This window comes from Protopterus annectens, chromosome 11.part0, assembly GCF_019279795.1.
Source record: "Protopterus annectens isolate FY-2018-M chromosome 11.part0, PAN1.0, whole genome shotgun sequence".
Taxonomy (NCBI): domain Eukaryota; kingdom Metazoa; phylum Chordata; order Ceratodontiformes; family Protopteridae; genus Protopterus; species Protopterus annectens.
In genome coordinates, this window is record NC_056745.1 from 508,072,995 (window position 1) to 508,090,298 (window position 17,304).

General features: G+C 43.0%; 1 protein-coding gene across 2 annotated transcripts in view; it reads right to left on the minus strand.

The window, feature by feature from the left end:
* The window catches only part of CCT2 (chaperonin containing TCP1 subunit 2), a 980,031-nt gene that overhangs the window by 699,259 nt on the left and 263,468 nt on the right, over positions 1-17,304 (minus strand). For both annotated transcript variants that reach the window (XM_044088004.1, XM_044088005.1), the window contains exons 8-9: positions 10,087-10,187; positions 9,882-10,009 (exon numbers count right to left, since the gene is read on the minus strand). In XM_044088004.1, coding sequence (XP_043943939.1) covers positions 9,882-10,009; positions 10,087-10,187 — 229 coding nt within the window. The remainder of the gene's footprint in view (positions 1-9,881; positions 10,010-10,086; positions 10,188-17,304) is intronic.

The window sequence follows — 17,304 nt, forward strand, 5'->3', positions numbered from 1 at the left end:
GGTGCCATGGAGGCAATGATGACAGACTACGTAGTAGTTGGTACCAGTGTTGGCGTGGCCAGTCTGGGGCACTCAGGATTGCCCTTGGTCTTTCCTCCCTTATTTTGAGTAATACCTTTGTAAGAAGAGGTAGAAGGGGAAATGCATAGATTGAGAGGTTTACCCATTGGAAAAATAGGGCATCGACTTTCCAGGCCTTGCTGTGAGGTTCCCTGGTGCAGACTTTGCTGAGCTGGTGGTGGTTGTGGGAGGCAAATAGGTCCACCTTCGGGGTACCCCATTTCTGGGTTACGAGGCCGAAGGTGTTGTGGAATTGCCACTCATGTGGGTCTAGGAGATTGCTACTCAAGTTGCCTGCCAGAGAGTTTTGGTTGCCTGGCAGGAATTGTGTTAACAGGTGAATATGCATGGCTGAGGCTGTATTCCATAGGGTCATGGCTAGCCTGCAGAGTGGGTAAGAGTGGGTTCCCCCCTGCTTGCTGATACATCACTGTGGTGTTGTCTATTTTGATTAGTAGATTTGTCTATTTTGATTAGTAGAGGCCCCAGAGAGAGTAGGGGTCTGAAAGCTGTCAGAGCATGCTGAACAGCTAGCATCTCTTTTGGGTTGATGTGCAGATGAACTTGATTTGGGCTCCAGTGGCCCTGAATGCATCTGCCATCCAGGTGTGCATAGTCTGATGCATCTGTGGTTAGGGTCTGGGCGGCGTGGGGTTGTGAAAAGGGAAGTCCCTTGTTGTGGTTGCATGCTGCTGTCCACCAAAGAAAATCTTTCCTTAGATAAAGTATCATAGGTATAATAGTTTCCAGGTCCTGAGAATGTTGACACCAAAGGCTCTAAGTACCACTGAAGTTTCCTCATATGCAGTCTGGAATATGGAATTAGAAGAATGCAGGAGGCCATGAACCCTAGAGCTTGCAGGATTTTCCTTGCAGACAACTGCATTCTGGTAGCCAGTTGAGAGAAGTAGCCTGTCAGATAGGCTTCTTTTTCTGGCATAAGGAATGCCATCTGGGATGTTCTGTCCAGGCTTGCTCCCAGGAATACAATTTTCTGACTGGGGACTAGTTTGGATTTCTTTTTGTTTATAGTGTACCCCAGTAAGGTCAGGAGGTCCTTTACAAATGCCAAGTGCTGCAACAGCTTTTCCTGTCTGCCTGAATCAGGCAGTCATCCAACTAGGGGTAAAAAGCAATGGCTGGAGCCAGACATTTTGTGCAAACACTGGGAGTAGTGGATAAGCCAAAGGGAAATGCAGAGAACTGATAATGCACAGATCCTGCCCTGAAACGTAGATATTTCCTGCAAGAGTCTCTGACTGGGATGTGCAGATAGGTGTCTTTTAGGTCTAGGGTGGCTAACCAGGCATCTCTGGACAGCATAGGAAGGAAGCTGATGGAGGGTGAGCATTTTGAATTTTGGTACCACCAGGAAGGAGTTTAGAATGGATAGATCTAAGACTGGGCACCAGGTGCCCTCTTTTCTGGGTAGCAGGATCAGTCTGGAATAGAACCCTTGGCCTATCTGGTCGGCAGGAACAAGCTGAATTGTCCTCATGGAGAGCTGGGAATGAACTTGGTTTTGTGCCTCTGCCCACTGGTTTGGAGGAAGATCTAGGAACTCTTTTGGGGATGGCAGTGTGTGCAAATAAAGTTTGCACCCTGACAATATTGAGGGCCCATAGATCATTGGTGATGGAGGCCCAGTTTTCTGCATGGGAGGCAAGTTTTCATCTTAGGGGTACAATCAGGTGGGCAGAGGTAAGAGGTGGATTGGAGAAGTCATTGTGAATTCTTTCCATAAGAGGGTGGCTTAGTACTCCCTGTTTTAGAAGTGGAGGTACTCCATTGCTTAGATCTCTGCATTCCCTGGGGCTGGTGTCTGGGGGCATCTGCTTCCCCTAGGTCTAGTCTGAGGCAGCCTTGAGGGGGCTGATCAGGACCAATGTTTTGAGGGGCAATGCCTACTGAATCTCGGAGGCTGGACTTGCAAAAGTCTGTCTGCATAGATGTAGCTTTTTCTTCCATCTTTTTTAGAACTTCCTCTGCTTTGGTACCAAACAGATTGTCTTTGTTCAGTGGTGCGTCCAACAGTTTTGATTTGAAATGGTCTGGCAAGGTCTGTTCCTTAAGCCAAGCATGCCTTCTAAGTACAGAACCTGTGACTGCTGCCCTGCAGGATGCTTCTAGGGCTGTCAAACCCACATTGCGGGGTATGCTTAGAAACTTGGCTTGCAGAATGCATAAGCTCCTGTAATTCTTTATTTTCTGCACAATCTGGGAAGGTAGATAATTTTTGTTCAATAAGTTCCATAGTATGTTGCTGGTATTTTAGCATGTGGCACTGACAATTTAATGCTCCAATGGCAAGAGTTGCATAGGTGTATACGTTTTTTATCCCATCTGTCTAAAGCTTGGGAATCCCTGTCCGAAGGGGTGGGATTCTTAGCTGTGGTTGCTTTTATTCCTTTAGGTCCTTGGGAGATGACCTCTGGGTCAGCAGTAGGATTTTGAAAAGAAATTTGAGAGACTCAGGGACTCTAATACCTGTCAGGTTTCCTGGGAGAAGGAGGTAGAGTATCAGGAGTTAGACTGGATTCCATAAAAATATCATCCACAACATCCAGCACAGGAGGAATAGCTAAGGGTCTGTGCTGTGGCAAATCTAAAAATTCCCTGAGTCTTTTTGGACTGAGGATAATCCTGGCATTCCCAATGGAAATGCTCTCTCAAGGTATGTAAGGTTTCACCAAAAGAAAAATACTCTGGAGGAAAGGCAGAAGGAAGGAATTCCTCTGCATCTGAATCCTCATAAGCAGATAAGAGTATGTCTTCATAATCAGAAACCTCAGTCTCGTCAGACTCTTGGTCGGATAAAGCTGCTGGGGGCAAGTTGCTTTCTTTTAGCAGTGGTAGGCTGACTTCTCCTAATCAGCACGATAAGGTCTTCCGCCACTTTAAGCATGTGAGATTGAGACATGGAAGACGCTTGAGCTAGGGTCATCGTTTTTTAGGCGTGGTTCGTACCCTGAGCCTTAGAAACTCAGTAGTTTTAGTAAGAAGTGAAGGCATGAAAGAAGTCATCGGTTTGTGTCGAATATCGGTAGTTCAAAGAACTTCCTTGGAAGCTGGTGTCTGCACAGCGGCTCCGGACCCATCCGAGGTACAGACATCCGCAGAGTCTCGTGGCATTACTGGACTCCAAACGGGTCTCGATAGCAGCCTGTGAATCCATAGAACCGGGCATCAGGGGCTGCGAAAGCGCCTCACTGAGTACTGGTGAACTGGCGACAGAAGCGTCATCGGCAGTTTTGGACTTGTGCGGTCTGTCTGTCTTTATCCTTACGTTTTTTCAGATGATCGGTAGTCGGATGGCTTACCGAAGCCATTTCGGAATATGGTTGACAGCAAAAGTATTTTGCTACGATAAGAGCCCGATGACATATAGTTCTGGCATTGAAGAAAGCACAAAACCAACAGCGAGGGACGTCGTGGTCTGGGCCTAAACAGGTGACGCAGTAAGAATGGAAATCTTGGTGTGGTATTTGCTTTCCGCAGGCGAGACAATTGTTAATTTTTTCTGACATCGGTTAGAGCAAAAAAAAAATGATCCCCAGTGAAGTACTTAGCTTTAGAAGACTTCAACTTCAATTTTGGAAACAAAAACTCAGGTAGCGGCCGACCGGCACTCGTGTGAACTGCTTCGGCTTCAGGCTCTTCGGCAAGAAAGACTGATGTAATGGCGTCGGCTGCCTGTTTTAATACCACTGACGACCTGACATCAGTCCTGGAGTGACAGCAGCTGACACAGAAATACTAAGCCTCTGGTATTCGGGCCGACTGAGGGCTACCCCTGGCAGGATAACCCAAGTGTGATGACTGCAACAGTGAAACACGAAGAACATCTGTCAAATTTCATACAATTACATAAAGTGCTGAGTAAACTTGTAAGCTGAAAAGAAACGGCAACCTTGAGTCCCGGTCTTAATAAAATATCCAGTTTATTCAAATAACACGAAAAACGGAAAACCAACAAGAAGTCCACAGACAAACGATACTAAGCGCTTTCACCCATCAAGCTGGGCATCATCAGAGTACAATTAACATATTGCTAGTCATCCCTTATATACTTTTAAAATGCCACTAATCAAATAATTTATCAATTAGTAAAAAACAGAGTATGAGTTTCTTAAAGGTACTTCAACCCATTAAAAATTCCTATAAATGTAGATGTTAGACAACGTTTGTATTTGTTCAAAATATTAGTGTACTATAAATTTGAAATGCAACAATCAATTCAATCTTAAAATATAATATTAAACAAACTACTGAAAATTTAAAAAAAATATATTTTAGAAAAAATAATAAGTGAAATAGTAAGAACATAATTTGATGGTAATTTCTTTAGTATTTACTAGATGTAATATACTAATCAGTAATTCAACATTAGTTATAATATCATGTAGTTACTTATATTAAAAGTAATAGTAATACCAGTAAATTATGATTTTTAAAAAATGTGTTATCAAATGTAAATAATAAATAATAAATATAAATATAAATATCTTTTAATTTAATAAAATAATATATATATTACATTCTTGTTGGTTTTCCATTTTTCGTGTTATTTGAATAAACTGGATATTTTATTAAGACCGGGACTCAAGGTTGCCGTTTCTTTTCAGCTTACAAATTTCATACAATTAGCCATTCTGTCACCCCTAGCTAAAATTATGGAGAAGTGTGTCCACAAGCAATTTATGTACCATCTGACTGAAAACAAGTTATTGACAGACTCTCAGCATGGCTTTAGGCCACACATTAGCAACACCTCAGCTCTCCTATCTTTCGCTGATGTCATTAACCACAATCGTAATAATAAACTCTCTTCTGCACTTTTTCTTGAGCTCTCTAATGTCTTTAATATGGTTAGCCATCAACTTCTCCTTCACACTCTGAAGGCCATGTCCTAAAATTCACACTCACTACAATGGTTCCATTCCTATCTTACTGGTAGACAACAAGCAGTCCTGTGGCAGGACAAACTATCCACTCTCCTTGTCATCACTCTAGGAGGCCCTCAGGGCTCTATTCTAGGACCCCTACTTTTCTCCATCTTTATAAATGATCTCCACTCCATCATCCCAAATGCCACCTGCATTCAATATGCAAATATTTCCACATTGATCTGCTCAGCCAACTCTCCTACAAACTTACTGTCTATTAACCCAGAGCACTTTAAAAGCAGATGAAAATTGGCTAGCCAATAGCATACTGATCTTGAATCCCAACAAAACCAAACTGCTTTTTTTCTCCCCAACTCGCAGGTCCTCCCCTCCATTCTTCACCATAAACTCCAAAAATGGCACCATCATCTCTCCTGAAGACCAAACCAAGCTCCTAGGAGTTATAGCAGACAATAACCTCAAATGTCAATAAATCACACTAACAAGACCATTAAAAAAAACTAGGGGCTCTTTACAAGGTCAGACCTTTCCTTACGCCTCTCGCTCGTGCTGCCATGGCCCGCTCCCACCTACTCTCTACCCTTCTATATACATCCCCTCTATTCACCAACCTGAACGAAGCAGACCTTAAACTATTCTGCAATTACAACCACATCACCAGATCTGCTACTGGCATAGCATTCAGGACACACCAGTGTCACAACCTAAAGATGTTAGGGTGGCTTGAACTGCCTACTCTTCTGCAGTTTAACCAGCTCATAGTAGCCCATAAAATCCTCCACCAACCTGATAACACATCCACACTTAAAAATATTATCTGCCCCCATAGTCCCCTTGACTACTACGCTCATCTAATAGACTATTGGTACTCACCCTCAAAGCTAACAACTCCACGGGGGATGTTCTGTTTGCCAACTCTGTTGGCAAAATATGGAACCACCTTCCTGCAATCACTACCCAAGAAATAGTGGAATGAGGCAGCTGGAATCTCTCTGATCTGATGGGAATAACAGAATAACAGCAAAAATCAACAAAATCAATCCACTTTAGTTGTTTTTGACACGGCTTGCCCTGAGAGCACAAAAAAAAAAGAAACTAATAACTGCTGAGATTGTCTAAAATAATTTGGTTTAAAAGCCACACTAGAAACCACTTTAGGCATAAAGGAAGGATTACAGTCTTCCGACAAATATTTCAACTCAGCAGAGCTGCAGGCTCAAAAAAAGGTAGTAGAGTGAGTTCCAACAACAAAATTGAGATCCCAAGCAGGAGTAGGAGAGTGAGAAATTGCTGCAGCATAAAAAATAATAGAAGGAGACAAACCTTTGTCCAATAAATAACTCAGTAAGATGTTGAAGCCACACTTTAAATCAGGCTCAGAAACATCCAAATCCTTAGCTGCACTCCAAAATAAAACCAAAATTGACATTCAAAACTTGTTGAGTTTGAGAGGAAACTAGATATGCCATGCTGTGGAGCTGTTAGGTGAAGAGAGTTTGACATTGAGCAAATGACTGTCCTCCTGGGACAACAGATGTGGAATCAAAGGCAAAGGCCATGGAGGCTTCTAGGTACCTTTGGGAAGAGAGCAGAGGTGGAGGCATATACGAAGATTTTTTCCAACTGAAAGAAAGAGCATCCACTTTCCAAGCTGTGGGATGACAGACCTTGCCTGAAGACTGTAAACTAAACTGAGAGCAGTCTCACAAAATCATTGCTTGCCTGCATATAGAGGATAAGAATGAGTTCCCCTTGTTTTTTGTGTACCATATGACAGACAGTTTGTCTGTTAGAATCAACACCTGCCTGGAAGAAGTAAAATTTTGAAAGCTATCAATGCACTAGGGACAGATAACAACTCCTTCAAGTTGATATGTAGATGCTGTAGTCTGACAGGCCACTTGTCTTGTATCCAGCCCACCACAAATTTGAATTTGAGGTATTATTTGAATTTGAATGATGTCAGATGCTGGCAGTGTTGTGTGTGTACATTTTTTTAGATACCATTACAACTTCCTCATATGCAGTTGCAGTTTGAAAGCACCAGAAACAAGAGATGCCATGAACCCTAAGGCTGAAGGGACTGTCCTTGCAGTCAGCCGGACTGAAGAGATAGATGATGGAAGTAAGTACCCATCTGTCTTAATCAAACCAATTTTCTCTTTTGAAGTGCCAACCTTCCTCCCAAAGGTGCTGCCAGATGAGAAGGTTCTGGCAGCTGAAAATCTATATAGACTTAGCCTTGTCTTTTCTTTTCTTTAAAACTGCAACAGGAGAACCAACCAACAAGACAATCAGATTGCAAGGGCATCCAAATCCCTAGTTTTAACATGGTCAGATAAATTTTGATCCCTCAGCCAGGCCATCAACTTAGATTTCAACTGTGAAGGAGATAATTTTGATATATTTCAACATGTGAAACTGGCACAAAAGCTCTCATGGTAGAGTGGAAGAAGTATAAACTTTCTTTCCCACCTATCCAAGGCCCTGGCCTCTTCTCTAAAAAGATACTTATGAGCTTCAGGGGCACTGTAATACCTATCTGGTTTAACAGGAGCAGGAGGCAAAGAATCAGGATTAAGAGAAGCCTCTGCAAACACATCAGAGAAACTGACCCTTCCCATTTAAAATGCTCTCATGGAGGAAGGGTCTCTGAAAAAAAAAATCTCAGGAGGAGAAGCAGAAGGAGTAGAATCATCCACATCAGAATCAGAATCAAGACTCAGACACATCCAAGCCTGCTCATAATCCCCAACACAGGTTCCATCCTAGGCCTCTTATCAGGAGGGCATAGAGCCTCTAATCACTAGACCTGCCTCTAGAAGCCTTGAGCCAGAGAGAAGAGAGGCCTAGACACTTAGGGAGGGAGGGAGACAGTTACCTGAGAAGCCCCTACAGCCTGACCTGCCTCTAGGTTTAACTGCCTTGTCCGCTTCTCTTCTTTGAGAAGGCCGGAGCATCCATCGGGCATATATATTGTAATGCCGCTTCCCAAAGACCACAGTTATTCACTTTTCTCTGACATCCCAAACCCCTGAGGGCAGAAAAAACCAAAATATTCCTGCTTTGCATCGGACATTTGTACCCTGGCGTTCTGATGTACTGCAGCAATGTGAGATGAAGAACATCCTCTCTGCTCCTATTAAAAAAAAACCTCAAAGAACATTGTAAATCACACTGGTTATGTCCTTGCCCTACAATGGACAAGAACCATCTCTGTAACCTTTATTAGTTATCACTACTGTACATAGCTACCTAGGTCTGCTTTTTGCGAATTGCTTACCCTGTCTATTTATGTATCATATGTGTAATCGGTTTTTTGCTGTTACTTTGAATGTTTTTTTAATGTGCAGCTTTTCTCCCCCGGACCTCCTCTGAAAATGGACATGCATCTAGTCAGACTATCCTGGTCAACAAATGTTAAGTAAATAAATACCACAAGTCCAGCAAAGTCATCCTCCTAGGTGAATTAGTGAGGACCATGGCTGTGAGGGTGGACAATTCAGCTGCTGCTTCTTATAGGGTAGTCAGTTCAAAAAAGTATAGTTGTATTAGCATACTCAGCAAAACTCTACGTGTTTGAGCTGAAAGATCACTGCGACATTATCAATTATAACTAGTGGGAAGAGTACATGTAGAGGAATCTCCCCATCATAATCTTCACAACCCAACGGCAAAATCAGACACACAAGTAGACGAAGGAGATACAGAACTGGAAAAATAAAAGCAGTAGATAAAGGCTTTGAAAATGTTTTCACAAGCTACAGAATGATGGATGTTACTTGAAACCAAAAAACCCACTAAAATACAAATTAACTGCAATCAGGAATGAATAAGTCATTCCTGTCACACAACTAATTAAAACATCAAACTAATTGCAACTAACAATGATCCTTCACTGAAAATCAATGAAAACAATTAACAGTCCACAATCTACCCAGCATCCATATAAAATGGAAAAATGAAATGATCTTCAATCCAGTGACAAAAACTAATGCTCTATTGCTAGGGCAAGCAACATATCTTGCTAATTTTCTTAAGGTACTTTTGCCTCTCTGCCTCCCAACAACAGCCCTCCTGGTCTTAAGCAGGCATAAAAGTGTCTTATGCCACCAACTCTGCAGCCAATACACATGCCTTCAGAGATGAAGCAAGCCCTACTCAAAAGGCCTGAGCTGTGGTTTACCCCCCCCCAAAAAAAAAGACTGCAGGAATGCTTTAGTACAGACCTTCCAATTTCTGTAACTGATCCTCAAGCACAATTACTACCCAGCAGCCTCAGTTTTTTAAGCCGCACATCTTATAATGCAGAGCTAAAGGGTTTTTGTCTATTAAACTGTACTCACTTCCCTGTAGCTAATATGTGCATCCACATCACAGTGGGGTGGGTGGGGACTGCAGTACTTCTTTTCTGAACATGTGCAGCAGAGGCTTGTCAAAACCAAGCATACAGCCCCCACCCACTCTGCAAAGCCATATGTGCCTATGCTCCACAAAATACCAGCACTGCATCAATCGGACCACTTCCTTCCATCCCAGATGGACTATCCTACATTGGCTGTTTATCCCCACCCCTTTCCATTGGTCTTTCCAGAGCTGCCACCACTAATTAACAGATCACCCCTCAGCAGCCTGTAAGATACTGTCAAGGCAGGGCTATAAACACCTTATGCACAAATGAACTATCATGCCCTGTTAAAACTTCACATACTGAAGGAAAAATTGGAAAGGATGGTATGGCTGGGTATGACCATGCTCCATCTCTCCTAAAAGGGTGAAAAATGCATTAGCTTTCTTGGTACACTTAGCCAAATATACTGCATGTCAATTTCTGAACTAGCAGCCATCTGTGCAGAGGAAAAGTAAAGAACGAATTACTGGACTTTTGTATGCATTTTAATCTGGTAATCATACCTGTTGATAAAGCAATTAATGCCATGCTTTAGAATGCGTTCCACCTTCTCTTTCATCTTTTCCCTCTCTGCTAATTCAATTTCTGCCACTTTTGCTGTTGAGTCTACTCTCACACGAGAGCCGAAGATCTTAAAACAATAAAAGGTATGATAAACTATTTCTGGATACCAACCAAAAGAATACATACATTTTAATGCAAACTTACCTTAATTTTGTCTGTGTCCATACTTGTATTTGCAATAAGAATCTTGGCATTTTCAATTCTTTTAGGTTGGCCAACACCAATTTTCTTATCAAGGAGAAAGCCTACCAAAGAAAAAAAATATTTTACATCTCTCTGCTTCACACTACACAGCTCTTTTTTTTTTGTTTAAAGAACCAGCTCAAGTCACATGCACAAAGTCCTATACACCTTGATCATTAAGAGCACTGTGCTTACCATCAGTTTGTTCAACGAAGTACAGCTGTGTATGAAGTAGGCATAATAACAGTGGATGTTTGCAGCAGTAAACATGACAAATAATAATCTTTTCCCCCAAAATGGCAGGCCATCAGTCTTGCTCAGGTGTGCCAATGTCACTGACTGATGGATTTTGCTATGCAAAGTAAAATGTGACTGTATGTCATCTTTACTTCTAGGAAAAAGTCTACTATAAAACAAAATGCAATATCTACAACACTGTAAAAGCCTACCAATAACTACTTAGAACTTATTAGCAGTAGCAAGCCAAATGAGGTGCTGAGAAGGTAGTGCTGGAAGACTACTTCTTGAAAAGTTACTCTGATACACAATACACCAAGTAAATGAACTATACTTTTATTAGTGTAACTGAAAAAAAAAAAAAAACTTCCAAATAGGAACATGACTGACAACTTTAGGTGGACAGATTCAGGAAAGCATTCCTTGCGATGCTTCCCTTCCAAATCAACTGCTACACTGAGACAATGCATCAAGCTTGTAATATTTTATAAATGTGGTGAGAGATATTCAAACTCCAGCTTTACAAATATATTAAGAAAATATTTCTGAAAATACGTCTGAAATAGCAGTAACTCGAGGATGAATGTCACTAAAGGTCTAGCAATTTTCAAAAACAATATCCTTAAAGCCACTGTGGCTGTAAGAGAATGCTGGTCTTGCATAATAATGCAAAGACCTGCTCAGATTTTCTAATGTCATCAGCTCAATCAACATCATTTCTCAACTCACTGTGAATATCCAGAATTAGCTCTCTGTTTTCCTACTGTGGCAAGAAATGTGAGAAATGTACAGATCTGCTCAGAAGTAGAGCAAAAATAACCTAATACATAAATGAGTTAGTCTTGAACAGGAAAAAATATATAAACAGAAAACAGTAACCAACAAAATGAGGTTTGCAGAGGTAGTAGGATGCTGGTAGACCCGGTGTGGATGTGGGGCATATGGGAGGTCATTAATGAGGTCTGAGTATTCCAAAAAAAAAAAAAAAGACAGGCTACCTATGTCCTTATTTATTAATTTCATTGGTTAAATTCTACAATTACCTGGGTCAGTTGACACCTCACCTTTATGTAGGGGGATTACTGCTGCTGTCTTCCATTTATCCAGCACAAACCCTGTTTGGAGTCCGAGACAGAATAGTTACTGTAAGGTGGATCTGACAGGTTCTGTTTCAGGCCACCCAGTAGGCATCCTGGTATTTCAACTTGCCCCACAGAAGCACTGTTCTTGGCTTTGGACAGTGTTTTGAGGATTTGTTATTGGAAGATTTAAGAGGGGATGTGGATGCTGGTAATGTGTGGGAGAGAAAGGAGTGAAGCTAGAGCTAAATTTAAAAGCTAGTAGATTGGATAGGGGCTCAGGGTCTGAGTATTTGATATATAAAAGCTAGCTACTCCCACAACAAAAGATCTTTTTCATTCAAGTCTGTCCAGTACTACATATGGGTCCTTGAGCCACTATCGTATCTGTTCTAGCAGTTTAAGTGCTCCATCTTCAGGCCCGTTTAGAAAATTCTCTTTCCATAATACCCTGCTCTCCCCAAGTATCTTGGATCTTGTACACTGCCAAAACAAACCTAGACCTCAGCATCTGAGCCATAGGATTAACAGCTTCTCTCAGTAGGTCCTTCAGGTCATAATACATTGTAAGGGGAAAGCAAGGCAGGTAATCATGTTGAACAGACTGGAATAAAAAGGTCTATTGTCATGATAAGTACCTAACTTTTACATTTTTTCATTCAGTCCCATCCAATCAGACATATGGGTCAGATTCCCAAACTACTAAGACCACTACAGATGCAACAATGGAAGCTTTAAATTACAAAACACAATCCAGTTCGTAATGTTTGATAAATGAATGCATGGAAGACCAAGTAACCAGACAAATGTCCTAAAGACTGGATGCCCTAAAAAAATGCTGTAACAGTTGCCATAGCTCTTGTGGAATGTGTCACTGGTTTGAAGGAAAGAAGAAAGTTGTAAAGACTGTAAACAAATGTAATGCAATCAGACAACCATTTGGAAAGTGAAACTTTAGAAATGTTTTGCCATAATTTGCAGCAGGCAAAGAAAATTAATAACTGGTCTCTTTTCCTGAAGGACTATTCTGTGGAGGAAGCATACCTGTCTATGTGCATCTAATGTATGCAAGATATATTACTGTCATAAAAAGCAAAGAAGACTGGCAAGTGGGTGGTTGGAGACATGTCAGAGTTTGAGGCCACCCTGGGTGCAAAGGAAGGGTTGGTTCTCAAAAAAAAATCTGTCTTTATGGAATACCAAGAAGGGAAGAGCAGAGGAAAGATCATGGATCTCTGAAATTCTCCTGGCTGATGTTAACAGCAACAAGTAATATGACATTTCTTGAAAGAAGGTTTAGTGAGGGGGAATCAGGCTCCTTAATAGAGGGTTATAACAGGAAGCGCCTTTAAGAAAAGCTTTACATAACTTGTGAGAAGCTAAAATGCAACCTGAAACCCTATGCTGGAAGAAGGGAGAATAACCAATAGTACACTGATGGTAGAAAAACTCTATCCCGAGTTATACAGAGAAGACAAACAGTGAAGGACATCCGCTATGGCAGCTAAGAAGGGGTTGATGTTCTAAGGACAGGCCCAGGAAACAAATCTCTTCCATTTGCTGCAATAAACTTTCCAAGAGGATGATGTCGGAGATGCTGATATAATCTATCACATCCTGTGGAAGTGAATTCCTTCTAGCAATCACTGGAACTGAAAAAATCAAGTAGTCAATTTCAAGCTGAGGCAGTCCAGGTGAGGCTTTGTGGAGGGCTGAGAAATAAGATTCAGATTTAGATCCAGTAGCCAAGGGGGCTGCTTCAGATGAGGCCTTAGAAAGGGAAAGAATACTTGTTTAAAATCTTACTATAACCACAGATCTCCTTCTCTTCTATGTTGCAGCATTCCTTACATGTGAGCTGTCGTCTGCCCTATGAACACGACATCCTGCTAGTGTGCAAAGGTTTTTAGCCACTGCCAGTATGTGGGACGTCACATGTATGCTCTGACAACATCAGCCATAAAAGGCCATCCACAAGTGCCATCCTCAGAACAAGGAACACCCATGAGGAACAATAAGTCATCCAAGGAAGGGACAAGTTGCAGGTCGAAGGCAGGAGGGACAGAATACTGCAACATAGTAGAGGAGGATATCTATGGTTATGGTAAGATTTTACACAACTATTATGCCCTTCTAATTCAATGTTGCAGTATTCCTTACATGTATGTGGGACAGTGCCATAGTTTAAGTGACACCCTGGGAGGTGAAACAAGCAGAGGAAGAATGCAAGGAAGAATTTTCCACAAAGCCATGAAGAATAGCTCTAGCAAATCCCACTCTAGACCTAGAAAGAGTGTCCAACTTGTAATGTTTGGTAAAGGTGTGCACTGAAGACCAAGTAGCAGCCTCCAAAATGGAATCAGTATCCAGGCCCTTAAAGAATGTCCACGAAGAAGCAACTGATCTAGTAGAATGGGCTCTGACAAAAGAAAGCAGAAACTTCCCATGACAATCATAACTCAATAGCCTTAAGAAATCCAAGATGAAACTGTTTGTTTAAAAACAGGTAAACCCAGAGCCCTTGGATGAAAGGACACAAAAAACTGATCCGGCTTCCTGATGCCTTTAGTCTTATCTACGTAAAATCTAAGTTGCCTTTGTACATCTAAAGCAGGGATGTCCAGCTTGCCGGGGTCGCATTGAGTGAACAGAAATTGTCTTGGGGCCGCATATAAAATATATCAAGAAGTTATGTTCTCACCATAACGTTTGATGTATGTAGTCCATCTCACCTCACATTCTTACTCACGGGTTCGGGGCCGAATATCGGCTTAGACTCGGCCAACTTTCATTTTCTAGCACAAAGTCTCTAATTGGCTGGGCTAAACAGGTCTCCCATGTTGCACTGCTCCATAGCCCCAGACCTAGTTTGCTGCAAAACCACAATCGCACCTCATGCATAACAACAACCCACTACAGTAGAACACTATCAAGGGAAATAAGAAAAAACAACCGCCACTGAAGGGTACTCAACGCCAATTTCAGCCTCCAAATCCTTCAGGAAGGGGGCAGGTGGGAGGGTACGTAAGAATGTGAGGCGAGGTGGACTACATACATCGAACGTTATGGTCAGTACATAACTTCTTGATGTTATGTACTCCAATCTCGCCTACATTCTTACTCACGGGACAACATCTCTAGCACCTCTATCCTGGGAGGCTCAAAGGAAAATATTCCTGAGGACTGTGGAACCAAAGGAAGCCTGGCCCCTAGAAGCCACGTCCAGTTTGTAACGAGTAATAAAGGTGTGTGGGGAAGCCCACGTGGCTGCAGCACAAATAGTCTGGCATGGTAAGCTGTTGACGCAGAAACAGCACTGGTAGAGTGATCCTTGACTGGGAATGGTAGATCTTTGCCAGCAGAGGAGTAAATAAAGGAAATATAGCTTGAAATCCATCTGGAGATTGTAACCTTGGAAATGGGGGATCCCGCTCTACTTTCTGAAAAAGGCACAAACAACTGGTCAGCTTTCCGTAGTTGTTTTGTCCTGTGTAAGTAGAATCGTAATTGCTTGTGCACGTCCAATTGATGAAATCTAAACTCTGCTTTGTTCGAGAATTGAGGAAAGAAAACTGGCAGCTCAATAGACTGGTTGAGATTAACAGCAGATGTAACTTTAGGAAGAAAGGACGGATTAGGTCCAAGAGAAACCCTGTCCTTATGGAAGATTAAATAAGGGGGTTTGATGGACAAAGCTTGAATCTCTGACACCCGTCTAGCTGATGTGATGGCTATCAAGAAAGCAGTCTTCCAAGACAGGAACTTTAAGTCACATGAGGCAGCCGGTTCAAAAGGTGGGGAAGTCAGGGCTTGCAAAACAAAGTTTAGATCCCAGGGCATGATAGGTTCTGACACAGGCCGGAGTAACACGGTGCCCTTCAGAAAGGCCTTACAGAGTTTATGTGCCATACGGGAAGGTTCGTAGGAGGTATGAAAATTCGAAATAGCAGCCAGCTGCACTTTAAAGGTAGCAGGGGCGGAACCCTGTTGAAAGAGCATGGACAGAAAATCCAAAACAGCAGGAATTGGGGCTGTGTAAGGGTCAAGTCCTTGGGCCAGAGCCCAAATGGAAAATCCCTTCCATTTGCTGGAATAAATCTTCCTGTTGGAAGACTTATGAGAAGAGGATAAAATGTGCACCACCTCAGGCGAAAAATGATGAAATCTGACTAACGACGGAAGTGGAGTAGCCAGGCTGTCAACCTGAGGGTCCGCAGGGAGGGATGGAACTGCCTCGACATGTGTGTCAGTAGGTCTGGTACTGGGTCCAGAGTCCAAGGACTGTCCACCGCGAACTGATGACGAAAAGAGAACCAGACTTGGCGAGGCCAGTGTGGGGCAATTAGAATCATCTTGCTTCCCAAGGATATGGCTTTCTAAATCACTCTTGGTAAGAGAGGAAACGGAGGGGAAAGCATAGAGCAGACCGGGGGAGCCAATCATGGACTAGAGCGTCCCTGGGTAACTCCCTCTGTGGGGATCAGGGTGAAGTAGCTACTGCATTTGGCATTGAGGGGACTGGCAAAAAGATCGCAGCAAGGCTAACCCCACCTGTTGAAAATCTGTTTTGCAACCAGAAGGTTCAGGGACCACTCGTAAGGCATCACGATAGCTCTGCTCAGCCTGTCTGCTATCACACTGGCCTTCCCCGGAATGTGCATTGCCACTAGAAACCATTGGGAAGACACTGCCCACTGCCACACTCGCATGGCCTCTCTGCACAGGGAAAAGATCTGGTTCCTCCTTGCTTGTTTAGGTACCACACAACGGACATGTTGTCCGAGTGAATTGCAATCGTTCCCAGAGGAAGAGAGCACTGAAGTGCCCACAACGTCAATAACACCGCTCTCATCTCTAAAATATTGATATGCAGATGTACCTCGTGATCTTGCCACGTGCCTTGGACTATCCTGCCAAGATAATGCCCCCCCCCCCCAAATCTGGGAGGCGTCCGTGGTCATTGTGGCGACGGGTGACGAGGGGACAAAAGGTTTTCCCTCGTCCAGATTGGTGGGGCATAGCCACCAAGTGAGATCCTGCTTGCATTGGTCCGTGAGTAGGATCTGGTGGGAAAGGGGGAGTTTCTGAAAGGACCATTGGGCAAAGAGAAGCCAGTGAAGAAGCCTCATGTGTAATCTCGCTAGAGGCACTAGCATAATGGTAGCTGCCATGGATCACAGAAGCTGAAGCACCCATCTCGCTTGTACTTTCCTGAGGGGTAATAAAGCATGAACCTGACGCTGCAATACTCCGATCCTTTCTTGGGGCAGGAAGGCTCGCATTTGGACAGTGTCTAGCTCTGCGCCTATAAATGTGACACGCTGTGAGGGCAGCAAGGCAAATTTTTCCCAGTTCAAGGTAATTCCTAGTTCTTGACAGAGGGTAATGGTAGCATCCCTGGCCCGGATGAGAAGATGCCTGGTGGGAGCGGTAAGGAGCCAGTCGTCCAGGTATGGAAACACTTGGAATCCTTGACGTCTCAAGTGAGCTGTCACCACCGCCAAGCACTTGGTGAACACCCTGGGGGCTGTGGTGAGACCAAAGGGCAGGGCACGAAACTGGAAATGACTGGCTCCCAGCCGGAAGCGTAAGTGACTCCTGGATGCCCTGTCCATTTTGATATGGTAGTAAGCATCCTTGAGGTCGATGGAGCACATCCACACTTCTTTTCCCAGCAACGGGAAAATGGACTGAAGGGTGACCATTCGGAACTTGGACTTCAGAACGTAATGGTTTACTCGACTGAGATCTAGAATGGGTCTCAGGTCCCCTGTTCTTTTCGGCACCAAAGAGAGTCTTGAGTAAGTCCCTAATCCGATTTGGTCTGAGGGGACAGGTTGGATGACTCCTTTGTTTAGCAACT